The sequence below is a fragment of the Ailuropoda melanoleuca genome, chromosome 3 (assembly GCF_002007445.2).
Source record: "Ailuropoda melanoleuca isolate Jingjing chromosome 3, ASM200744v2, whole genome shotgun sequence".
Taxonomy (NCBI): domain Eukaryota; kingdom Metazoa; phylum Chordata; class Mammalia; order Carnivora; family Ursidae; genus Ailuropoda; species Ailuropoda melanoleuca.
Window position 1 is genome coordinate 1988125 of NC_048220.1, and position 27326 is coordinate 2015450.

General features: G+C 42.1%; 1 protein-coding gene and 1 long non-coding RNA gene across 5 annotated transcripts in view; one reads left to right on the plus strand and one right to left on the minus strand.

The window, feature by feature from the left end:
* The window catches only part of LOC105234632, a 45699-nt gene extending 25462 nt beyond the window's left edge, over positions 1-20237 (plus strand). For 2 of the 4 annotated variants that reach the window (XR_002141470.2, XR_002141471.2), the window contains 2 exons: positions 756-801; positions 19128-20237. This is a non-coding gene — a long non-coding RNA (uncharacterized LOC105234632). The remainder of the gene's footprint in view (positions 1-755; positions 802-19127) is intronic. The other 2 variants (XR_002141469.2, XR_002141468.2) reach the window with 2 other exon arrangements.
* ZFP62 (ZFP62 zinc finger protein) lies at positions 8438-24612 on the minus strand. The gene is made up of 2 exons (XM_034655791.1): positions 24486-24612; positions 8438-12344 (listed from the first exon to the last, which is right to left on the minus strand). Coding segments are annotated over exons 1-2 (2781 nt in total). The 5' UTR covers positions 24487-24612; the 3' UTR covers positions 8438-9564.
* Between the last annotated feature and the right edge of the window lie 2714 nt (positions 24613-27326).

Sequence of the window (27326 nt, forward strand, 5' to 3'; positions counted from 1 at the left end):
GTGTCCTGACAAGAAAAAAATGCTCCAGATCCGGTCAATCCTAGCCGCTTAGGGACCCAGGGCACCAAGGTGAACATCACTGTGATGCTCTGAATCCTGCCCAGATGCCATCTTGCTTCTGATAAGACTTTGAAGCTGGTTAACTAAACCAGGAGCTTACTCTAACCCTACAATGGTGTATGTTTGTGGTACCTTTATGCCAGTCTGCAGCCCACCCGAAATACTGTAGTTTGGGACTGACTAAAAGAGGTGAGCGGGGATCCCCAGATGGAGGCCCCACAGCAAATGGCATGGGGCCATTTAGTCATCAAGACCGTGTTCTGTGCAGAAGTTCGAGTACGGTGTTGGTCTGCTGTCCCCTACCCCTGACGGACTAGGCGCTGAGGCACTGTTAGTCTTGGAGGGTGGTCTAGGTCAAGGGCTGGTGTGCCCAAGGGCAGATCTCTGCACAGGCCACGAGAGGGTCAGTCAGCTAGAGAGAGAGCTAAGGGGCTGGGGGCTGAGGAAGGCCCTGAGTTTGCTCTTCAGAGCCCCACTAGTCAGCATTTCCCCAGACAAAATAGGTAACACCCAAGATTCTAGACGTGGGGGGAAGTGAGAGCAGAACTGGGAAATGATGTAACTCTTCCCATAAAAGTAGCTAAAAAAACATTTTTTGATGGGGAGGAGGGTAGTAACATCACAGGAAGAAAAAAAATGTTAGAGTATTGCTATTATAGTATTTGTTGTAACATGCTTTAACTTTATTTTTCAAGGGAAAAACCCCTCCTGAGAAAGAAGCTGGGACCTAGGAGCACCAAGGTTTGTGCCCACTGAAGTGTCTTGTTTTGTTTTAATTGTATCTTCAGAGGACAGGCTCTAAGAACTTTTTTTTTTTTTTAGTAAGTGACTACTGATTGAAAACTTTTAAATATGTTATTGAAATAGCTTCAAGATGACTTAACTCTCAGTAAATAACTAACATCTGTATCTCAGATTTTTTTTGTGGAAGGAGAAAATGAATTTGCTTGATTGCAGGCCAACTGAAACAAAATTGGGAGGATGGCAGTGTGGCCCCCCCAGAAAAATGTTATCCAAAAATTATTTACTAAGGCTAGGAGTCTTCGAGAAGGGATTATTTTTTCCAGTTTGTGTTCACTTTAGACTCCTGGCTACAGACCACAAATTCTGTAGCTCCTGAATCAAGCTCCCTTTTGCTGAAAGTTAACGAAATATAAAGGAGAGCTGTAGGCAGTGAAAAAAATCTGTAGAAAGTTGTAAGGTGCAGGATTGAGAACTTGGCAGATAGCAGTGTATCAGTCGGATTCCAACCAGGAAAACAGAAACCTCTCTAAGTATTTGGGCAGAGGGAATCTAATGCAGGGAATTTGTGACACACTCAGAGATCAGCATCAGAGAAAGCCTCTGCTGGATGTCATCAGATACAGCTTTTAAAATAATGTTTAAACAAAATAGAGATAAATTTGAGTATTTGGCATACTCTAAAAAAGGAAACAAATGGAAAGTCTCTAACTGAAAAATAGAATATCTACTTAATGGCAGATTACACAGCTAATGAGAGACTAATGACATATAAGTTATTTCCAGAATGAAGCCTGGGCAGGGAGCAGGGACAAAGGGGCAGAAAAGAGAGGTTCAGGTTACTACTTCACCACAGGGGTTATGGTGATAAGGTCTAATATATGTTTACTGGAGTCCCAGAAGGAAAGAGAAAGAGTATGAGGGAACCCAATGGCTGAGAATTTACCAAAACTGAAGATACAAATCCACAAATTTAAAAGCCCAAAGAATCTGAAGCAGCATTACTATAAAAAAAAAAACCAAACCAAACACCTAAAAATATTATAGTAAAACTGGTCCTAACGTTTATATCCAAGACTAGAGGAACTTCTACCCTCCTCCAGGGCTTTGCCCAGCCAACCCTTGGACTTCCTTTTGTCCTTGGAGATCTTAAGGGACACTCACCCCAAACAGCCATGGTTAAGATGGTAGAGGCTTGGCTCCCACTAGCCTTTTCTGTATTAATTTCCAGGCCATCTATTGCCAGGAAAACAGGGGGTGGGGTGGGAAGAAGCAAAATGCATATCGTATGAGTGGGCAGGCTGCCTAAGCTGGAGAAGCAAGTGTGAAGCAGCCTTGGTCCCACCCCACACTCTTGGTCACTGGAGTAGAGCTGGAGGCTTCTTCTGCTGACCCCTTTTCCAGACTGAAAAAGCAAAGCATATTTGCTTAGAAACAATGGATTGCTTGCCTAGAACCTGAAAAATAATTTCATCTGGGTTTACATATGGACACTCTAGGGGTGAAGTGGTACTGAGTACCAGTCATGCAATGCAAGGGAATTTTTCCCTCATGGGGATTCAAAAATGAGAGAGGGTTAACTGAGGACCAGTTAGCTGAAGACAGACAGCGGGGACCTGAAGTCTGTCTGCATCACGACCTTGAAAAATTGGGCATAACTGCTTCCAGGGAATTACTCGGGCTGGGAGTTTTCTCCACGCCTCTTCTTCAGCCTCAACTGAGTCCCTCAGCCTGGAGACAATGAGAAAGAAGTCACAAATTTTAACACGATTCTTTCTGCAGAGTGTCCCCATTTAGACCTGGCAGTTTTCTCAGGCTGTGGAGAGTATCGGTTATGCTCAGGAAGGAATGGTGTGAATCCCATGTAGAGAGACTACAAAGTATAGTGGCCAAAACGTGGTCTGTCCACCACAAAGTCCAGATGCAAATAAGGGCTCTTTCTCTTATCCAAGATCATTTTAGGCAAGTAATTAAGTTTTCTGTTTTATGCTGTGTGTCCTCAGCTGTCTCTTACTGGAATAATAATAGTAGCGAGTTGGAGAAGCTAGTGTTATTAGAGCCCTTAGAAGTGTGCCTGGAACGAGAAGCTTTAGCATGAAGGTGTGTGAAGTAAGTCTTGCCATGTGGTGGCCCCAGTCCCAGGACTCTAGCGACCAGACAGTCAGGAAGTGGAAGGCAGCCCCATCTGAAAGCCAAGAAAATATCCCAAGGACCACCCCACACACAGATACAACCTGAGATTCGAGAACAATGATTCTGGATCTGGTTATTCAGCAGTATCTTGCTTCTAAGATTGCTTCCATGTATAATTTCCAAGATTTCCTTCAGAAATGGATTGTGTTTGTGAGTTGGCTCACTCATGTTACATCCTGTTCTCAGAACTGTTGACTCTAGGAATTTAGAGGGAGTGGGTTATTCTCTCAGTAGCAGGGAGTCAGGAGGTCAGTGCATGTTCAGAGAGTAGAAAATTTTACAGTTCTCCTTACTCGCCCTTTTTATTCCTGACTTGTTCTTTTTTCTTTGATCAATCTCACCAGAGGTTTGTCAGTTTTATCTTTTCCAAAACACACACACATGCATTTGGTTTTGTTGATCCTCTGTATTGTTTTCCTATTTCATCAAAGTCTACCTTTTATTACTTTCTTATTTTAACTCTTTTGGGATTTATTTTGATTGTTCTTTTTGAGATGGTACTTAGGTGACTACTAGGTTTTCTGATTTTCTAGAATATCTTTTTAGGCTATAAATGTTTCCCTAAGCACTGCTTCAGCAATATCCCGGTGGTCTTGATTATTCAGTTCAAAATATTTTCTTCCCTGAACCATGATTTAAAAAAGTATTTGTAAATTTCTGAATATAATGGGGATGGCCTAAGTATCCTTTTATTATTAATTTCTAATTTAATTGCATAGTCAAGATAACATACCCTGTATGATTTTAATTCTTTAAAATTTGTGAAGGTTTACTCTACGATCCAGCAAATGGTCAACTTCTTCCCCAGCTTCACTGAAATATAATTGACATGTAACATTGTGTAGGTCAATTTTTGAAAATGTTTCATGTGTGCTTGGGAAAAAAAATGTATCCTTCATACAGTGGTGCAGGGTTCCATGTATTAGATTGCTTACTAAATCATTGTGTTCAAATCTGTAACTTTACTAATTCTTAATATTCTTGTCCTATTACTGAGAGAAGTATCAAAAATCTCCCATCATGATTGTAGATTTTTTATTTCTCCTTTGAATTCTGCATATATTTGTCAACTCTTGAGCTGTTGTTAGGTAGATACTAACTTAAAACTGTTACATCTTCCCAGTATTTTCTCTTCCCTGGACCTTTTGTCTTAATGTGATAAATGATTCCCTTTATCTGTAGGAATAGTTTATGACTTAAAGTATCTATTTCATCTAATATTAGTAGAGCTACACCAGTTTCTATTGATTACTATTTGCTTCAAATACCTTTGTCTCAATCTTTTACTTTCAAATCTCGAGTGTCCTCATATTTAAGGTGAGTCTCTTGTATACAGTACACAGTGGAGTTTTATACTTTTGTCCTGCCTGCTACAGTGTGAATGTTTGTATTCCCCCCAAATTCACATGTTGGAATCCCAATGCCCAGTGTGAAAGTGTTAGAGGAGGTTGGGATTTGGGAAGTGATTAAGTCATATGAAGGGAGCCCTGGTGAACGGGATCAGTGCTATTATCTGAGACCTCAAAGAACTTTTCAGCCCTTTCCACCACATGAGGGTACAGTTAGACATCTGCAACCTGGAAGAGAGCCCTCAACCAACCATGCCAATCTCCAACCACTCTGATCTTGAACTTCTAGCCTCAAATATGGTTCTGTTGTTGATAGCCACCCAGTCTATGGTATGTTATAGTGGCCCGAACAGACTAAGACATTGTTTGGCAATCTTTGTCATTTGAATAGAAATAATTGATGTTTTTGGCTTAAGATCTACCACCTGTTTTTCCTTCTCTTTTCTGTTTTTTCTTTTGCTTTTTATTGATTTTTAAAAATTCATTTTTCCTCTACTAGTATTAAAAATGTACATTGCATTTTGATTCTCCTAGATTTTACAATGTCTATGAGATTAACCAAAGCCTTTCCTCATATAATACTTCATTTTTTTTTTACTCTCTCTTGACAGATACTATTGCTGTCTGCTATTTTGAGTCTATCTTAACAACTCTAAATCTTTGTTTTGTATAAAAATCTTCATTTACATTTGCCTACCTCTTACTCTTTGCTCTTCCTTTTTCATCTCAGAACATCATCTGGGATCACTCTCTTTCTGTATTAAAATGCATTCTTTAGAATTGCCTTCAGTGAGGGTCAGCAGGGGAAAACAAAACAAGTTTTGTCCTGAAATGTATTTATTTTGTCCTCTTACAAGATATTTTCACTGGGCATAAACGTCCAGGCTGACAGTTATTTTCTATCTTTATACTCATGTTTTCATTCCACTCTTTTACCTTCTGTTGTTGCTGAGAAGTATGTTGTTCTTTGAAGGTAATTTGTCTTTAGCTGTTAATTTTTCTCTTTTTCTGCAGTTACACTATGATGTATGTAGATATGATTTTTGTAAATGCATTCTTTGGGCTTTTAAAACTGTTGACTTGTGTTTTTCATCAGCTCTGGAAAATTCTCAGCCCCAGTCCCTTTGGCCCTTTTCTTCTGTCCTTGCCTTCTGAGACTGTGACTTTACATATATTTATATGTAAAAACTTCCCAATGAAACATTTCTCTATTTTCCCATATTTTTCTAACCCCATGCTGCATTCTGGATTTCTTCACCTTTATCTTTCAGTTCACCAATTCTATTTTTAATTTTGTCACAATCTGTAGCCAAATACATCTTTAAATATATTAAACAAAAAAAATTTTTTTAATTAAAAAAAAACCCACAAAAATACCAAAATATTTTAATTTCAAAAAACCAACATAACTGATAATATGTCAAGTCTATGTGAATCTGTTCTTTTCTGGTTTTGTCATGTTGCCTTTTCCCCTTGTGCCAGATTATCTTTGTTTACTTATTAAATGCTCCTGAAAAATCACCTTTAAATGTTCCCTGAGGTCTAGAGTGAAGTCCTCTTCCAAAGATGCCTCTTGTTGCTTTGGCCAGGGCTCAGGTTGTGTTTACCTGGGTCATAAGGGCTGGTCAGTGACCACAAGGAGTTTGGGATACTTTCTTTTCTACTGCTCTGTTCAGTTACAAGGCCACTGTCTCTACAGCCCCCTGGGACTGAGGGATAGTTTCTCTTGAGGATGTGGCACTTTGGGAACCCAGCTTAACTGCAGAAAGTTCTCACGTAAGATTCACCACCTCAGTGGGCCTGGCCCTGACCTTGTCTCGCTCACTCCCTGTGGCTGGTTCAGTGGGACCCAGCTCTGCAGCATCAGCTAACAGTTTAGGACAGAAGCTGCTTTGGTGTTCCCTTCTGATGACAGGATCTCATTTTTAAACTGTCCTGTCTGTTCAGTCTTTTTATTCTCAATGCTCTCTTGAGAGGAGGGGTGGGATGCCATCTACATTTTTAAAAATGCAGTCTTTCATTGTCATTGGTATGAAATTGACCCAAGTAACCTTGCCTGTCTTTACCAGAAGGTACCATCGTCTTCGATGCTGGTTTTTCTCTTTTCCAGACTTTGAGGTTTTCCAGTTCAGATCTTTAGGTACTTTTTTTTTTTTTAAGATTTTATTTATTCATTCGACAGAGAGAGAGAGAAACAGCCAGCGAGAGAGGGAACACAAGCAGGGGGAATGGGAGAGGAAGAAGCAGGCTCCTAGCAGAGGAGCCTGATGTGGGGCTCGATCCCAGAACGCGGGGATCACGCCCTGAGCCGAAGGCAGACGCTTAACAACTGCGCCACCCTGGCGCCCCCAGATCTTTGGGTACTTTATACACTTGACTTCTATCCTTCTGGTCTGCCCATGACATTTTACCATACAGTTAACTTGACAAAATCCAGAGCTAAGAGCATCTTCACCTCCTCAGAAAAAATACAAGCACTTTAGGCCACTTTCATGCAAATCTTCCAGCTTCCAATTTAACCTACTATTGTCCAACATTTCAATTATCTTTAGTCCTTTGAATTAGACCTGCCTTTTGAAAAAATTTTTTTGATTTACCTACATGTTGGCAAGTTTAATTCTTCTTGCACATCAGGCATTTTCTCTGGAAAGAGGTGGGGGATGGTGCTCCCGAAACACGCTCGTCCTGAGGTGAGCCTGAACAGCTCACTGAATCTGCACAAAGTCTACCTGGCACAAGGGGAAATCATATGAGACCAGCTGGAGCAGCATTTCACTGGCCCTCGGACTGGAGGCCCAGGCCAAGAGGCCCTGAGGTCCATTTCCTGTGGGTCAGTCAGTGGAGGCCTCAGTAGCAGCAAATCCTAGTGCTCAGCAGGCTGGAGCACTCGGAATCCCCATTTGAGTGGCAGCCACCCTTGCCCTTGTTATTTCATTGGTTTCTCTCACAACTGTAGGTGGTACATTGGGTCCAGGCAGAGCCCAAGTACCTTGGTGTGTGTGCATGGAGGAGGGATGCTCAAGCCATTGGTGGCCTTAAATGAAAGTTTGATACCTGGCGACTCCTTGGAACTGATATTCTATGGCCTTCCTTTCTGCCCACTACGCACGGACCCCGAAACAGCCATCCCCTTTTGAGTATGTGTGAGCTTTTCCAATGAGGCCTTCAATCAGACCATCCTATTTCCCACTCCTCCCTCTTTAACAACCCAACTGTCCCACCCGGATATCACCGCTGCCTCCCTCTTCCCCGCTGGTGGAGGTCACTCTCCTCCCAACACTGCAGAGTTCAGTTCAGCACCCATTAGTGTGGTTTTGCTTATGGACTTTCTCCCTTACCTATCCTTTATTTACTCCTGCTGCCTAGCTCCTAGGACAGGGGATTGTGCCTAGCAAATCCTCAATGAGTATTTGCTGACTCCATTAATCCAAGTCTGTGGAGAGGGTCAGTGCTCCGAGAAGGACAGAACAAGTGTAGCTGGGGCGTTCCAAAGTGGAGCTGAGCAGCAGAAATGCTCCTTCCCTCTCCCTTTCCTAGCTCTGTCCCTCCCCTTCCATCAAAACCTACTGGTGGAGGCTTGGAGACAAAGTGAAAGAATCATACCCCTAGAGAGAGGCATGGAAACTACGTGAGGCTAGAACGGGCCTAGAGACAAATCCCAGAAAGCCAGGAAACTAGCTAGCTAGAGACTGCTCTCTGGTAAGGAGAGTGGATTTTGGAGCTAGACAGACAGGACTAGAATTCAGCTTCTACAGACAGGCGCCATCCGGAGTATTCTTGGACAGCTTACTCAACTCTTTTACCCTTTGAGATACCTAGTTAACAGCTTTACACATAACAACATTTTGTTAAATTTTGTTCCCACGAGAACTATTTCTGTGAGGTGGCAGATCAGTCCCACAGCCTGCCCACTCCCAGGAGCTATGATCCAGGCCCAGTATGCGGGTCAGACCATTCTGCACTTCTCCTGGTAGAGATACCACCTACCTTCTTGTGAAACCTGAGCTATGAATCCTGTGGAATAAGGCCCCTGCTGCCCTCCCTGCTTTGCATCTGGTCTCACTCACCCCACAAAGATGTGACACACAAACTGCTTTCTCTGTGGACTGCTCCATCCAGAGTCAGTCAGAGCCTGTGTACTTTTGAGGAATTTCTTTATTGGAGTTCCACCTTACCTCACCACGACTATCTGGCTCTTCATGGCCAAGACAGACTGAGCCCTGAACAAAGTATTCATAACATTTTACAACAGACAATACACAGGAAGTGCATGAAATCTTTACAATAACACATTCCAAAACAACCAAACATTTAACAGGATTATTAAGAAGCACGAATTTCCTCCAAACCCTCAATTATCAATAGCTACTTAGCTTTCTAGCTCTTCCAGTAAAATCACCTCAGCATTCCTATTCACATGAATCCCTGAATCAATTATTTTTGTGCAGGTGCAAATTCATGTTTGTGTTCCATTAGTTATTTAATGTGCTGAGTTTCTGTCTACGGCAGAACCTTGCATTTGTAGCATAATGTGTGAGGTTTACACTCATCACACTTCATCATTAATTGAGGGGGTTCATTTGACATTTTTTAAAAGTTTCTCCCATTTAACCAGTGTATTACAACATTACAACCATATAGTCCAATCAACTTGCATTTTTTAAATGACTATTTCCTGCTAGATTCACGTCTATACTTTTTACTCTTCCTACAACAAAATCCAACTTTGTTTCAAAATTTATCATCACCCCTCACAAATTATTCAATTATATCAAATTTATACTTTATGATCACTACTATTAAATAAATTTATATTCCCTGAAGCCTCTCTCTCCCTGAATTTGCCTGTTGGGAGGCCCTTCTTGTATTTTTTCCCCACTGACCAATGTATAATTAAGATTCAAAGCTGCACCTGAATTTCCCCCAATTCTATTCACAGAATTTACCCAAATAAGAAATTTCTGATGGTAACTATATGACTTCTAAGTGAAGTCCTTTCCTCATCCATGTGTTTTACGTCCAGAAATGTCTGCTTATTTTGAAGGTTTTTAAATCACCGTCACTTTGATAGGTTTTATCCCCAGTATAAACTATTTTGTGTTCCATAACGGCTCAACCACCTTGACACTGGAGGCTTCCTTGCTGGCCACGTGAAGGTCACACTGAAGAGTACTCGCAGTTTCACTTATACTATGTAAGTTACAAGCCATGAATGAAGAGCTCAGATATTCATACATTCGTAAGGTTTTTCTTCCATTTGAGTTGAGACTTGGTAAGCTCTGCCTCCTACAGATATGCTCATCTTGGTCCCGTCCACAACATTCCCTCCCTCATGAGTTCTCGTCTGTGATGTGTCACTGTGACTTCCCATACTTGTCACATTTAAAGATTCCTCTCCAGTATGGGTTCTTTTATGCTTGGTGAGATTTGATCTGATATTAAAAGCCTTCCCACACTCATTACATCGGTATGGCTTCTTTCCGGTGTGGATCCTTTTGTGTTGGTCAAGAACTGATCTGTAATTGAAGGATTTCCCACACTCACAATTATAGGGCTGCTGCCCACGGTGGACACTTTTATGGTTAATAAGACTTGAGTGTGAGATGTATGCCTTCCCACACTCATCACATTCATAGGGTTTCTCGCCTGTGTGAATCCTTTTATGCACTGTGAGGCCTGAGCTGTTCCGGAATGCCTTTCCACACCTATCACATATATAAGGTTTTTCCCCTGTGTGGATCCTCTTGTGTTGAGAAAGGAGTGAACTGTAATTGAAAGATTTCCCACATTCAATACATTTGAAGGGTTTCTCCCCAAGATGGACTCTTTTATGGCTTATAAGAGTTCTGCTTGAGAAAAAAGCTTTTCCACATTCATCACATGTGTAGGGTGTCTTGCCGGGGTGGGTACTTTTATGGTTAATAAGGCTTGAGTGTGAGATGTAGGCTTTTCCACACACATCACATTCATAGGGCTTCTCCCCAGTATGGATTCTTTTATGCACTTTAAGGCTTGAGTTGTTTCTGAAGACCTTCTCACACCTGTCGCATTCATAAGGTTTCTCTCTAGTGTGGACCCTTTTGTGTTGAGAAAGGAGTGAAGTGTAATTAAAAGATTTCTCACATACATCACATTTGTAGGGCTTCTCCCCAAGATGAATTTTTTTGTGGTTTATAAGGGTTCGGTATGTGATGAAGGCTTTTTCACACTCATCACACTTATAGGGTTTTTCCCCAGGGTGTACACTTTTATGATTTATAAGGCTTGAGAGTGAGATGTAGGCTTTCCCACATTCTTCACATTTGTAAGGTCTCTCTCCAGTGTGGATCCGTTTATGTACTTTAAGGCCTGAATTATTTCTGAAGGCTTTTCCACACTCATCACACCCAAAAGGTTTCTCCCTTGTATGAATCCTTTTATGTTGTTCAAGGGCAGAGCTGTAATTGAAAGATTTCTCACAATAGGTACATTTATAGGGCTTTTCCCCAAGATGGATTCCTTTGTGGTTTTTAAGGCTAGAGCGTGAGATATAGGCTTTCCCACACACGTCACACTTGTATGGTTTTTCCCCAGTATGGAGCCTCCTGTGGACCTTTAGGCCTGAATTGTTCCTGAAAGTTTTCCCACACAAATCACACACGTAAGGTCTCTCTCCAGTATGAATGGTTTTATGTTGGAGAAGAAGTGAGTTATAGCTGAAGGATTTTCCACACTCCTTACATTCATGAGCTTTTTTCCCAGGGTGAATGCTTTTATGAACTGCGAGGCCTGAGCTATAGCTGAATGCTTTGCCACAAACATCACACTTGTAAGGTTTCTCTCCCGTGTGGATCCTTTTGTGAACGATAAGGCCTGAGCTGTTCCTGAAGGCCTTCCCACATTCATCACATTCATAAGGTTTCTCTCCAGTGTGGATCACTTTATGCTGAATGAGGAGAGAGCTATAATTAAACGATTTCTCACACTCATCACATTTGTAAGGTTTATCTCCAAAGTGGATGCTTTTATGGTTTAGAAGTGTTCTGCAAGTAATGAAGGCCTTCCCGCACTCATCGCATTCATAAGGTTTCTCGCCTGTGTGGATCCTCTTATGGACCCTAAGACCAGAGCTATTACTGAAAGTTTTCCCACAGATGTCACATTCGTAGGGCTTCTCCCCTGTGTGAATCCTTTTGTGGACTCTGAGACCAGAGCTGTTCCTGAAAGCCTTCCCACATTCACCACATTCATAGGGCTTTTCTCCTGTGTGGATCCTCTTATGCTGGTCCAAAACAGAGCTGTAATTGAAGGATTTCCCACACTCATCACACTTACAGTTCTTCTCCCCAGAATGGGTGCTTTTGTGGTTTATAAGGCTAGAGTAGGACATGTAGGCTTTCCCACATTCCTCACACTTATACGGCTTCTCCCCAGTATGGATCCGTTTGTGGACGCGAAGGCTCGAGCTGCTCCGAAAAGTCCCTCCACAGTCATCACACTCGTAGCGTTTTTCCCCAGTGTGCATAATTTTATGTTGAACAAGGCGGGAATTATATTTGAACGACTTCCCACACTCATCACATTTGTGTGACTTCTTAACAGCACTGGTTTTCTGCTGTAGACCAGGGTGAGAGGTTCCATTAATGTTCTCCACACATTTGTCTTGTTCACTGCTTATCTGTTCTATAGGGACAGTCTGATGTATAACATGTTTTGAACTTGGAAGTAAGCTTTTCTCAGATGCCTCGTCTTCCTGTTCCGTCTTTATATTTGCTGTGTTCTTGGCTTTGCCAATCTTTTCCCTGATGCCACTTTTGTCTTCCTTCATTCTTTTTCCCTCAGGGTTTTCCAGCTGACTCTCTACCTTGCTATTCCAATCACAAGTTTCACCAACCTTATATTCCTGTATATGATCCTTGTGAAGACCTTCCACTTTTGGCCACAGAGATTCTGCATTTCCAACATTTTCATACTTTTCAGCTGATTTCTCATCCTCAGTGCCCCTTGTCTTCAAATGTGACACTAAACCAAGAAAATGAAAACGATACTTGTTCATTTTATTTAGAGGAAACTGAAAGAATTACATCCAAATTTACTCATTCACTTGACAAATGTTTATTGACTGCATGCTGTGTGATTAAGTACCATTTTTAACTACAGGGGATACAAGAGGGGATATGCCAAAATTTCTGCCCCTGTGGAGCTAATGTTAAAATGTTAGAGCCCTGGATTTTCAATGGAACAAAGAGTTTTCCATTCTTGCATAACAGTTTAGCATGAGGGCAAGTTGAAATGGGTTGAAATGATGCACAGAACCAAGGACAACATTGATCAGTTTTTGGAAACAATTACCTAGTCATGAAAAAACAAAGAGTAGCAGAAATCTCTGAATAAGAGGAAACAGAAAAATCAATAAGTAAGACCAAAGAGACATAATCAGCAGAACTAAAGAGGCAAAGCTAAAAAAGGGAAGAAATCAGTACCTAAGTGGTGGTATTGGGGCAATGGTAACGAAAGCATGAAGAGAGTCATGACAGACATGAGAAAGAAAGCAAACTGCAACTTCCAGGAGTTGGTCTGGCCTCCTGGACTTCCCCTCCAAGGAAAACCTGATCCTGGAAAGTGGGTAGTCAGGGAGGAAATCTATATGGAAGGGCATGCTCCAGCGTGCCAGGCAAAGAGGCCTTCATTCCTACTTTATGAACAAGCTAACTGCAATCACAGCATATCAAAGATTAGAAGCTAAAATACAAACCACCAAGCAAAGGAAATACTACTACCTGGGTTCAAATATCCAGCTGCATGACCTTGCGAAAGTTACTTAAAGTGTTGTGAACAATGCCTACTACTTGCTAAGTACTATTTGCATAATTATTACTTTTATTATTTGAGGTTGGGTTATTTGATCAGGGTTGGAACCTGGGTATAAAGCACAGGACTTAGGAAAGGTAAACTCCTTCCTAAAACAGATTTTACGGCTCAGGCAGGGATTCTTTGTTCCCCCTGAAGGCACTCCACTTGTCTCCATGACTTGGGGCAGAGCAGTCCATGTTGCTTAAATGTGAGGGCTACTGGGAAGGCAGTGGAATTCCAGAACCATCAACAGCAACAAGCCTTTTATCTGTGCTCTGAATCCTGCTCCCACACACATCAGGACCATTCGCTCCCTTTGGCCTTGGTCCCTCCACCTCTATTCATCCTCAGCCCTCAGGAGAGAAAGATGTAAGTTCCTACAGCCATAGAACCAAATCCGCTAAAATAAATATACAAGGTGTGCTGGCTGGGTCAGTCAGTAGAGCATGCGACTCTCAGTCTCAGGATCCTGAGTTTAAGCCCCATGTTGGGCCTGGAGCCTACTTAAAATTAAAAAAATAAATAAACACAAAAATTGCTAGAGAGAAACATAAAAGGGCTGTGAGTGGGGACTAGCCACATTAGGTATTAAAATACAGCACAAAGCCTCTGTAACTAAAGCAGCATGGTACCAGTGTACAGAGAAAAGGAATAGAATTCAAAGTCCAGAAATAATCCTAATTACATACAGAAACCAACCATATGATAAAGATGATATATCAAATTACTGGGGCAAAGATGGTCTTTAGAATAGTGTTGGAACAACTATAAAGCCCTTTGGAAAAAGATAAAATCAGATCATTCTTTATACCATACTCAAGAATGTCACCCCAAGTGGAGCAGAGCTCTCAATATAAAAACATGCTGCCATACAAACACCAGAAGAACACGAGTGAGCGCCTTCAGAACCTGAGAAGAGACAGCTCTCAAACCATGCCTCACATTCAATGACAGGATGGATAAACTGGCTGTATAAGTATAAATTACATGGCAAAAATGCTATAAGCAAAATTAGAGAAATGACAAATGAAAAAAAGTATGTGCAACGTGCATCATATATAAGCGCCAATATCCCTTATATAAAAATTTTTTAAAAGTTGAAAAAATAGACTAAAATTCCTATAGAAAAATGTACAAGAGACATGAACAGACAATTTACAAAAAGAAATATTAAAATATCCCTTAAACGCGTTTTCAATTCACTCAAAAGAGAAACGCAAGTAAGAGCTACACTAAGATACCACTTCTCATCTGTCATATTAAAAGCATGACAACACACTGTTGGGTAGGCTGTGGCAGAAACAGGCGCTCTCATATATTAATGGGACTGCAAAGGGGCATAACCCCTGTTGAGGGGCATCTGCCAATATTTAAGTGAACTGTATGCATTTATACTTCAATCCAGAAATCCCATCTAGGAATTTATACCGACGATCTACTTCCAACAATACAAAATAGTGTATGTGCACAAAGCTATTCATGGTAGCATTATTTGTAACTACAGAATCTAGTAAACTACCTGAGTGTCCTAGCACAGAAGACCAGTTAAATAAACTATGGCACACATATGCAATGGAGTACTAAGCAAGAATGTGGAACATCTCTAACAACTGACTGAGAGGGAGCAACTTCCAGGATACCATGTAAAGAGAAAAACAGCATATATGCTATGCTTTATGTTTGAAAGAAAAATAAGAAAACAAACATATAACTGCTTATCTTTATAGTAATGAGAGAAACCAGAAATCAATAAAGCCCCATTACCTGTAAGTGGTGGAGTGGTGAGAACAGAGCAAAGGGATAGGGAAGAGAGACACTCTAAGTACAGCTTTTTGCATAGTTTTTACTATAGAAGGATGATAATGTTCTGCATATTCAAAGAATCAAATTAAATCAATGAGAATTTGAAAAAGGAAAAGCAGCTGAACCACAAAACACACGGCAACAAATGAACTCATCTGTGTTTCACATGGATATTGTGACCACAGGAAGGGAACAAAAAGAAACAAAGAACTAACCCATAATTTAGGCATATAATATCACAGAATTTGTAATCATATACTATATTCTCTCAGTATTGGGAAGGATGGAGGGGGTGGTGGAGAAGCCCTGAAAACAACTGAATTTTTAAGCAGTTTCTTCCTGAAGGAAGAAATATAAATATGGAATAGGGGAAGGCAAGAAAGAACCCTGTGGGGATGAATCAGAGGTATCGGTGTGAATTCATGATTTCTAAATTACATGTGTGCATGCACATGTCTATGCACTCACATGTATGTATATTTGCATGTGTATATATGTACACATATTCCCTAGCTCTCTGCTGAAAAGCTAAGAAGCAAAAAACACCTTAGTGGTCATAAGCACATCTAACACCCTGTTCTTGGTCTCTACTCCCATTGTCTACTAAAAGGAACCAGAGCTCCTCAGAGAAATGGCAGATTCTAGGCTGGGGCAGAATACACACAAGATGAGCCGTGGCATCTTGTTACTCCAACAAGTAAGGAGATGCTTAAAAACGACAGGGGCATGTCACAAGACCATAGGCCAGCCCGACCACCCAATTTAGGCTCCATAATAATTACGTACAGTAAATTATAAACCATTGAAAGTGGGAATTTATGAATCCATACATATACAAACAAGGGAGAAAGAGAGGCCACTTACTCACAGCAGAATGTCAGGGCCAGTTGGTAAATGTGGGGAGAGGAGCAGAGTTGGAAAAAACAAAAAACAAAACAAAAAAAACCCCAACCAAAACCAGCATTCTGGGGCGCATGGTGGCTCAGTCGTTAAGCGTCTGCCTTCGGCTCAGGGCGTGATCCCCGCATTCTGGGATCGAGCCCCACATCAGGCTCACTGCTCTGCTGGGAGCCTGCTTCTTCCTCTCCCACTCCCCCTGCTTGTGTTCCCTCTCTCGCTGTCTGTCTCTCTCTTTGTCAAATAAATAAATAAAATCTTTAAACAAAAAAAACAGCATTCGGTAACTATCTGAGCAGACTGGATCAGGAGAGAATTATCACTGGATTCTAAATGTGGGGGTAAATTTTGAGAAGGGGCGGTAAATACACGATCTAAAAATATTGCCCCTAGAATGAAAAGGAAAAAACAGCAATTACACAGTGGAGAAATCAGACAATGCCTTGGCCAAGTGTTCTAAATTAAGATCACCAATGGTGGCAGAGGGACACCATGCGCTCCAGAAGTGACATCCTGAGGACACATCGCCTATGAGAATGCATCACCTGAGCTTCAAAATCACAAGCAGACATTGGGTAGATCCAACATGTAGACTGTTCTACTCAAAGTAGTATTTGTATTCTTCAGAAGTATCATTTTCATAAAAGACAAGAGAGGCTACAGAAATGTTCTAGATTAAAGACGGCTAAAGAGACTTGACCACTATACTTAATACCTGACCTTAGTGGGTCTGTACTGGAAGGAAAATTATAAAAAGAATAATTGTGCCAATTGACAAAACTGGAATACAGATCGCATAGTATCAACTTTGAATGTACTGAAGGTGACAGCTGTACTGTACTCAGGCAAGAGAACATCCCTATCCTTAGTAAATATATACTGAAATATTTATGGGCAGGAGGCCATGACATATGCATTGTCTTCAAGCAGTTTAGGAAAAAACTATATGTACGAAAGAGAAGAGAGGGAAGACAAAATGAAGTAAAATGTTAGCTATAGGTGAATGAGTAAACACTATCTTTTTACCATTCTTATTCTTGACATTTTTCTATATATTTAAAACTTTTCAAAAATAAAAAGCTTAAAAAAGGTCAAAAAGTAAATTTAAAATTCCCTTAACTATACCTTCCCCTCCAGATACTGCTTTTGCCATCCTGCTTCCTATTCACAGTTATCTCTTGAAAAAGTGGTCATGTCCATCTCCCATCTGATTTCTTGCATTCAGACCACACTGCATTAGCTTCTTTGGGGCCAGGCATTGACTCCCCCACCTGCTGTCTCTTAGATGTCTCTAGCCTCCCTGTTCCATCTTAAACCTTTCCTCTTCTGACCCCACATATTCTCCCTGGGCAGTCAGATCTATCTGGGTGGCTCCTGCCATTCCTACAAGCCACCTCTCAATCATCTCTGGCCCAGCCTGCTCTCTTCAATTATAGACCCTCCTGTCTATCCTCGTCCTCCCCTTTGCCTAAATCAGAGTGGGCTCTTCTCCTTGCCTCACCCTTCCATATCCAAAAGAGCCCCGAGGACCAGCTGATTCTATTACCAATACTTCAAGTCCCTAATCCCAATTCCATTCCCACTGCTAAAGGCCTTAGTTTAAGCCTTCCTAAATTATCCTTTTGAAATTCTGCCATAGTCTCCCTACCTTAAGTTTTGAAAAATGCACACCTGGTCACTCCCCAATATCAAGTCTTCCCAGGCTACTTAGTGCAGCGCTTGAAGCTTTCTGCATATGGCCACCTCAAGTGACTGGCTGGACACCAAAGGGCCACGCTAACCCACCCCTCACTGCTACTGCATTCACTAATCCTTGACCCAGTGGGACTCTTCCCCTGACTTTCTCTGATAGGCTAATTCTTCATCCACTTCACAGTCCCTGAGATTCCCTGTGTGGCTGCTGACTGGTCTGGTCTGCATGACATCACAAATATTTCACTGGTTACCCTTCTGACCTAGGCAGACACCAGGAGTCTCCCTGTTTCAGGCACGCTTAAATTAACCTCCTGTTTGGATGCAGGCACAGTGTACTATCACCCAGTGTAGTTCACCCAACCTCTTAATGACTGATATCAAAGCAAATTAATATAAATGTGCTTCTTCATTGAAAATTGATCGTTTGCAATGAGATTCATATTTATCAATGCTGAGTCTAAGAAAAGGTCAGTCAATATAGGCAGAGAAGTGCCAAGACATAAAAAGTCAGTAATAGGATAAATGCTGCTGCTATGGTCTGAATATTTAAGTCCCCTCCTCCCAAATTCATGTTATAATCCTAACCCTCAGAGATTATTGTTTTGGGGCAGGTGTGGGGGGTGGGGCTCTGAGAGGTGCTTAGGTCATGAGAGCAGAATCTTCTCGAACGGGATTAGTGTTCTTATAAAAAAGTCATCACAGAGATTCTTTGGTGTCTTGATTTTGGACTTCCCAGTCTCTAGAAGTATAAGAAATAAATTTCTGCTGTTTATACACCATCCAGTGTGTACTTTGTTCTAGTAGCCCCAAAAAAGACATCTGCTAAAATATAAACACAATCAAGAGTTTCTAACAAAATATTAAGTTTTCTTTACAAACAATAAAATGTATTCTAGTATCTGTTATCTTTGAGGCTTCATGTTGCCCAAGAATTTAGATTACGATCCATATCCTGCTTTTTTTGCCCAGGTACTGGGCTGGTCCTAGGGATGTAGATATAGGTAAGATCTTGTCATCAAGGAGCTGGCAGACTAGTAGATCTGCAGGAAATAAAATATGGCAAAAAAAACCCAAACCAAACCAAACCAAACCAAACCAAACCAAAAAAACTAACACAAGATAAAAATAGCAGACACAGGACACAGATCAGAGAGGAGACAGAAGGGACCAACTCTGCTTTGAAGGATTAGGAAAGCTTCAGAAAGAGTAGTTCCAGCAGAGGGAGGAACAGGTGCAAAGGAACTAGTGTTCATTGCCCTCTGGAGCAGAGGGTGGTGGGCACAGCTGGACAGGTGGGCAAAAGGAAGGGCTGCACCAGGGTTTGCCCTTCACACTAACAAGGGCAGACTTGATCCTGAGGAGTTTTAGGCAAAGGAATAGCAAACTAAGGTATGCATTTTGGAAGATCACATATTCTTTTAAATCAGGAGTTGGTAACCTTTTCTGAAAAGGAATAAAAAATATTTTAGGCTTTGTGGGTCATATATGACTCTGTCACTAATTTTTGTTTGCTTTTAAACATCCTTTAACTTTTTTTTTCTCATTTTTTTTTTTTAGAGACAGCGAGCGCAAGGAGCGGAGTGAGGGGAAGAGGTAAAGGGACAGAAACAATCTTAAGCAGGCTCCACATCCAGCATGAGCCAGACATGGGGCTCGATCTCACGACCCTGAGATCATGACCTGAGCGGAAATCAAGAGGTGGTCGCTCAAACAACTGAGCCACCCAGGCACTCTTAAACATCCTTTTAAAAATGTAGAAAGAATTCTTAGCTTGCAGGTCATACAAAAACAGACTGTAGGCCCAGTAGTTTGCCAACCTTTCATAGATAATATCAAGGAATCAGAATTAATTTAGGATGGTGTGATAATGGCATTGTGGCTATGTTAGAAATGTCTTTTTTTTTTTTTTTTGTAGACTCAAGTATGCTAGGATGAAATGGCATGATGTCTGAAATTTCCTAAGGGGTGCCTGGGTGGCCTAGTCAGTTAAGCGTCTGCCTTCAGCTCAGGTCATAATCAACACGGCTCCTGGATCGAGCCCCACATTGGGCTCCCTGCTCAGTGGGGATTCTGCTTCTCCCTCCCCCTCTGTCCCTCCCCCAACTCATGTTTGCTCGTGCTGTCAAATAAATAAATAAAATCTTTAAAAAAATTTCAAATACTTTAATAAAGAAAAAATAAAAAAAGAAAGGTGAGACAAATGTAGCAGAATTATGATAATTATTGAACCTGAGCAATGAGTGTATGGAGTTCATTGTACTATTTCACTTTCCCGTGTGTTTAAATTTTTTCATAACAAAAAATAAAAGAAATAAAGATCCCTCATACAACTTGCAGTGGAAGAATGAATTGGAGAGAGAACTGAGTACTGGAGTCTGGAGGAGGTTATTATAAGCCAATCAAAACTTATGTGCCCTATCAAGACACCAACAGCATTTTTCACAGAGCTAGAACAAGCAATCTAAAATTTGTAGAGAACCAGAAAAGACTCTGAATAAACAAAGCAACCTTGAAAAAGAAAAGCAAAGCTGGAAGCATCACAATCCCGAACTTCAAGGTATATTAAAAAGCTCCAATGACCAAAACAGTTTGGTACTGGCACAAAAACAGACATACAGACCAATGGAACAGAATACAAAACCCAGAAATGAACCCAAAATTATATGGTCAATTAACCTTCGACAAAGCAGGAAAGAATATCCAATAGGAAAAGACAGTCTCTTCAACAAATGGTGCTGGAAAAACTAGCCAGCAACATGCAAAAGAATGAAACTGGACCACTTTCTTATACCATGCACAAAAAATAAATTCAAAATGGATGGGGTGCCCTGGTTGGCTCAGGCAGTAGTGTCTGACTCTTGATTTTGGCTCAGGTCACGATCTCAGAGTCATGAGATGGAGCCCTGTGTCAGGCTCCCTGCTCAGCAGGGAGTCTGCTTGAGATTCACTCCCCCCTCTGTCCCTCCCCGCACTTGTGTGCATGCTCTCTCTTGTTCTCTAAAATAAATAAATCTCTTTAAAAAATGGATAAAAGACCTAAATGAGATCTGAAACCATAAAAAAATCCTAGATGAGAACACACATAGTAACTTCCTTGACATTGGCCAGAGCAACCTCTTTCTCAACATGTCTCCTGAGGCAAGGGAAACAAAAGCAAAAAGAAACAATTGGGACTTCATCAAAATAAAAAGCTTCTTCTGCACAGGGATGGAAATAATCAACAAAACTAACAGGCAGCTTACAGAATGAAATAAGATATTTGAAAATGACATATCTGATAAAGAGTTAGTATCCAAAATATATAAAGAATTTATAAAACTCAACACCCAAAAACCAAATAAAAGAATTAAAAAATGGGCAGAAGAGATGAACAGGCATTTTTCCAAAGGAGACATCCATATGGCCAACAGATACATGAAAAAATGCTCAACATCACTCATTATCAGGGAAACACAAATCAACAGTACAATGAGATACCCCCTCACACCTGTCAGAATGGCTAAAATTAATCAGAAACAACAGGTGTTGGCGAGGATGCAGAGAAAGGGGAACCCTCCTCCTGCACTGCTGGTGGGAATTCAAACTGGTGAAACCACCCTGGAAACCAGTATGGGGGTTGCTCAAAAAGTTAAAAATAGAACTACCCTAGGACCTAGCAATTGCACTACTAGGTATTTAACCAAAGGATACAAAAATAGTGATTTGAAGGGGCACATGCACCCCAATGTTTATAGTAGCATCATTTACTACAGCTAAGATACAGAAACAGTTCAAGTGTCTGTCCACTGATGAACAGATAAAGACATGGTATATATAAATACAATGGAATATTACTCAGCCATAAAAAAGAGTGAAACCTTGCCATTTGCAAGAACATAGATGGAGTTAGAGAATTATGCTAAGCGAAATAAGCCAGTCAGAGAAAGACAAATAGCTGTATGATTTCACTTATAAGTGGAATTTAAGAAACAAAACAAACGAGTAAAGGGGAAAGAAGAGAGGCGGGGGCAAATCAAAAAACAGACTCTTAACTCCAGAGAACAAACTGATGTTACCAGAGGGGAAGTGGCTAGCGGTGGGGGAAACAGGTGATGGGGACTGAGGAGGGCACTGGTTGTGAGGAGTACTCAGTGTTCTATGGAAATGCTGAATCACTATATTGTGTACCTGAAACTAGTATTACACTGTATGTTAACTAACTGGAATTTAAATAACAACTTAAAAAAAAGACAAGACTGATGTGTTGGCTAAGTTATACATCCCCCATGACAGGAGAAAATAATCACTCCAAAAGCACAACTCCATGGGGCGCCTGGGTGGCAGAGCGGTTATGCGTCTGCCTTCGGCTCAGGGCGTGATGCCGGCGTTATGGGATCGAGCCCCACGTCAGGCTCCTCCGCTGTGAGCCTGCTTCTTCCTCTCCCACTCCCCCTGCTTGTGTTCCCTCTCTCGCTGGCTGTCTCTATCTCTGTCGTATAAATAAATAAAATCTTTAAGAAAAAAAAAAAAAAGCACAACTCCTGCATAGAGCAGGCTGGAAAGGTTTAATTTCTTAAAGGTTCTACAAGCTGGTTGGGAAACTGCTCTCTAACTCCTCTCTAGTTGTCAGCAGGAAGCATGACCCAACAGCCAGCTTTAGAATGCCATCCACTCCTTCCAAATTACACATGTCCCACCACCTCTGCACTTGTTCATGTTCTACTATCAATGCCCCAAAAAGCCTGTCTACATAGTAAGAACCGGCCCCTGATTCTTGCTGTCCCTGCCCCAGGAGTCAGGAACCACTTCTCAAGAGCCTGGACAACACACAAAAGAATTGTGGCTCATTCTGCCCAGAAAGTCCTGCCTATTAACAGGCTGCAACAAGCAACACATCAGCAGCTCCGCTGGATTTCCAGATTACCAAACACATGCCACAAGTCAATCTGCCCTTAAGTGTGACACCTGGATTCTGTACCTTGAGTTCTTGGATATTATATTTGAATTGGAAATGACCAGAGAAAGAAAATGAAAAAACAAGGCATGTGGGCACAAAATGCTTTATCAATTCAGGAGAAAGATATCTAGGAAGTTGAAGAATGACATAGATAAAAGATGGAACCAAGAAGTGAGACAGTGATATACAGATGAAAAGAGAGAATATGGTGTGTGCTTTAGTTATTACTGCATTTAGTTTATGAATAAACTATAAATGGTTAACATGAGTTGGTTCTATTGCTTAAAAGTAGAAATAAGGATTAAAGGTGATTTTTCCTTAAAGTAAAAAATGAAACAGAACATTCTCATACCTGGTAGCGGTGAAGAGATTTCTAGTCATCCTGGGGGAAAAGGTAAGCAAAAGATATTCTGAAAGGGAGGCTGAGAGATTTTCTGAAGCTAAAGGGGCAGACAATGGCTGGAAGGGAGTCATGAATACAGTTAGTTTATTAGGCTAGCATACGGCTAAGCATCATCAACACAAGGTCCAAGAGAGAAAACCTACTTGATTTTATTTTTTCCTTAAACACTCTATAGGAGCTGTTATAATCATGATTTGGCATATTTAACAATTTACCGATAACTGGCTAAGGTAAAACAAAAATTATTTTGATTGATCCCTTCTTTAAAAACCCTTGCTAACATATGCCCTAGTAGAACGTCATTGAGTGCACCATTGTTGAAGTAACAAAAAGCTGAAAACAACCCGAATGGCTCTGAATAGATCTAAAAAATTATGGAACATTCAAAACATCCAAACAATAGCCAATCCGATACCACAGTGCTGTGTTTTTGTTCGTTTTTTAAAAGCTCTTTGTGTTCTGATGATCCTAAAATACACGAAGAGAAAGAAGCAAGGGGACAGAACTCTGGAGAGTACCCTGCCACCTGTGTGAAAAAAGGGGAACTAACTACATTCACATTTGCCAGTATTTGCATAAAGAAACTGGATGGCTACACTCTAACAAATGTGATTATCTAGGGGTTTGAGGGGCATGGGAAGACGACTGAGCGGGAGCAAACCTTTTCACTGGTACCGGCTTATATTTTAAACATCTGAACCATATTAATATTAAACAAAGGAGTAAACGTACTTAAAAATTTATTAACAAAACAAAACCCTCGTGCTTTCGAAAAGAAAATAGCCCGGTGGCCACCTAGTCCATACGTCTTAGAGCAAGCAGCACACCGAGCCCTGGCACGTCCCCTTCATCTTTCGCATCCGCACGGTCCCCGCTGTCCCTGCGTCCAGGTGCCTCTCAGACGCTCCCCCGAGACAACTCAGCTCTCGGAGCCCGGGCCGCTCCTCCGCTCCTCCCCCAGTCTGTACACAGGTGAGGTTCCCCAGAGCAAGGGCCTGGAGGCGGCTCCCCGGGGCTCCATCCGCACCTGTGGCAGGAGCCTCTCAACATCATCCCTCCAACCGTGGGGAAAAAGCTGGGGGAGAGGGAGGAGCTGGGGGAGATCGAATCGGATCACCCCTAGGGGTCCCTCCAACGCTCCTCATCACAAGTCCTGGGGCCAAACTTCACTGCAAGGGGGCAAGCCAAGGGGGTGATTTTAAAGCGCTCGTGTCCAGGGTTCCCTTCCGGCCCGGGAAAGCAGCGAACAGTAGAGAAAAGACAAGAGCCAGGCCCCAGCCTGTCTCCGGACACCGGGCACCCCCAACCCGGCCCTGGCCGCTCGCACGGCCACAGTGGGGCCCACAGAGAAACCAGTCTGTTCCAGGGGCACGCCCCACACCCCTCGGCCGGCCTGAGGTCCTCCCTCCGCTCCACTCCCCCGGAACGTGCCTCCCGAAGTGCGTAGGGGGAGGGGGGACGCTTCCCCCCATATCCCGCCCGAGGCCCGAGGGGCAGCCAAGACCCGGCCACTGAGGGAAGGGCGTGGCAGGCAAGGGCCGGGGGCGGGAGCGCGGGCAGCCGCGGACTCACGTACTGGCTGTGGCGGCGCCGCGGGAGCCCGGCCGCCGGAGGGACAAAAGCGCGGACGGCCCGGCCGGAAGGGCCCGCGTCGGCTCCAGGGCACTTCCGAGTCCTCTCTGGGAGGCCGGAGGACGGACTCGATGATAGTTCCCCCTTCGGCCACGTGACCCGTGGTGCGCTCGGAAGGCGTGGGCGCGGAGGGAGGCTGGTTTGTGTGCAGCTTACCGGGTTCTTGCCTGGTCGTTGGACTTGGGGCCGCAGCCGGGAAAGTGCTGGCGAAGCTTCCAGTTTTCGGGGACTTTATATTCCGGGGTGGGGCAGGGAGTAAGGCAAATGAGTGGGTAGGTAGAATAAACACCGAACGACCTATGTACCTGAACACAGAACGCTTTGCAGAGTGAGGCGGGGAGGCGAAGCGGAGCTCCGGCGGCTGTGGGCCGGTCCGGCCCCTCCGAGAGTCCAGCCCCGGGCCACGGAGCGCGCCCAGAGAAGAGCCTGGGCTGCGCGGGCGCAGCGCCGGGCCAGAGCGCCCCAGGACCAGATTGCACCCCCCGGTGCCGACTCCTGAACCCCCGGCCTGGAAGGACTTTAAAAGTGATCTTTTTTAAGGAAGTAACAGCTAGATGTTTTTCCTCAAGTAATTGCAAAGAACATATTTTGGCACGCTGTGAATGCTGACATTAAAAAAAAAAAAACCGCTCTTTTCAGACGTGTACAACAGACTCTAAATTTAATACTATCATACGCTTTTAACAAATTTTACATCATTTCGGATTTTTCCTTGAACCCGTCTTTTTATTTTATGTCCCTCACAGGATTTGGATCTTAACCTGAAATATTTTCATTCTCACTGAAGGTTAACCTAGTATAAAATAGTTTAATGCCTTGTTTTATTGTTTACTCTAGCATGCATCTCTGTAACAAAATTAGAGGTTTACATATTTTTCCACTCAAATGTTAATTGTTTTCTGGATTATTAGCAAAACTATATATATTGCTAACTTTTAATATCAGTTCTTAGACAAAAGGTAAAATGTCTGGAAGCAAACTTTTTTTAATAAGGTGCATTTAAAAAAACAAGTTATGCAAAGTACTTGGATGAATTTCACTTCTTGCTGGAGTGAGCCCATGTTCAGTATCAATTCTATGTCTAATTTTCATTTTTATATATGTAGGGGTGGGGTAAATAGAGGGAATAGAAGGGGTTTCCTTGTAGCAGTGGGTTATTTATCATATGTGGCTCCATGCCAGAACCCCATGCCAGTGCGAGTTGCATAGTGTGTTAGAGGAGACCAAGACAGCTGGGAGACCCTAGGAAGGAGCAGAGACCAGGTCCTTCTCAAGCCCTGCAGTTTTAGGCAAAAGCACATGCAGGGGTTGAAGTTTGGGAGTGGATTCCCCTAGAGCTACCCCAACAGTTACCCTGGCCAACATGTAGCTATACAGAGCACTTGAAATGTGACTAATGTGGTGAGAATCTGTTTTTGATTACATTGTATTCAAATATGCACATGTAGGGGTGCCTGGGTGGCTCAATCCCTTAAATGTGGGACTCTTGGTTTTGTTTGGGGTCAAGATCTCAGGGTTGTGAGATAAAGCCCTGCATGGGGCTCCCTATCAGGGAGTGTGCTTCCCCTCTACCTCTCCCTTTGTCCCTCCCCACCCACTGGTGCATTCTCTCTCTCTCTCTCTCTCTAAAATAAATAAATCCTAAATAAATAAATAAATAGGCACACGTACCTAATGCCCTCCATATTGGCCAGCACACCCCTAGAAGTTGCTTCAAGCAGTCTTCATGAAATGCCAGAAGAATTCACATGATGAAAGGTTGGGGTGTTAGTTGGCCTGCCACCTATGGCGGGGAAGACTGGGTTTTCTCTTTAGGCAGCTAGGTGCCTAATATTTATGTCCAGGTTGGGAGATTTCGCTCAGTGAAAGGTTGTATGTGTGTGGGAGGGATCACTGGGAAGCTAAATAAATCATTTTAATTGAAGTGATATTATTTTATGTATTTAAGTTATTTTAGGTGATAGTTTTTCTTCCAGGAGCTTTGTCATACTTCAGGCACTTTTTGTTGGCCTTGTGTCTACACACACACACACACACACACACACACACACACGCTAGCCTTTTCCACTACCTGTCTCTTTTGGATATTTAGAAGTCAGAGCAGAGCGTCTAGCCCTGCACTGATCAGTATGCAAGCCATTTTTTTATATATGGCTATTAAGCACATGAAATGAAAAAAAAAAGCGCATGAAATGTGCCTAGTCTCAGTTGAGATGTGCTGTAAATATAAAATCCACATCTGATATCTAAGACTTAGTAGAAAAAGAGAATGTAAAATAATATTTTAAAATGTTGATTAGATGCTGAAATAATATTATTTTGGTTTTATAGGGTTAAATAAAATATATCATTAAGATGAATTTCACCTGTTTCTTTTTTTTTTTCGTGTGTTTACCAAAAACTCAGAAATCATTTATAAGGCTTACATTACAGTCTATTAGATGGTGCGGCTCTAAGAACCCAATAGGTACAGTGGTGACATTGTCCTGCGTTTGCTCTTCCTTCGGAGCTCATCTACCTCTTTGAAGTAGTTCAAGTACAGATTAATGTTAAGCCCCAAAGGGGCTTAATACCAACTCCACTTTTAGTCATTGCATTTGGTCACGAATTACTAAAATAAAAGTCCCCGTCCCACTATAACATATGTATCAAGCTCATTATGTAAAGTTTGGAAAAGAAAGAAAAATTAGAAACACTAACCACTTTTAATCCTGTTACCTAGTGACCACTAATGTTAACATCTTAATAAACTTCCATTTCTACTGCCAATTTGCAGATGTTTTTT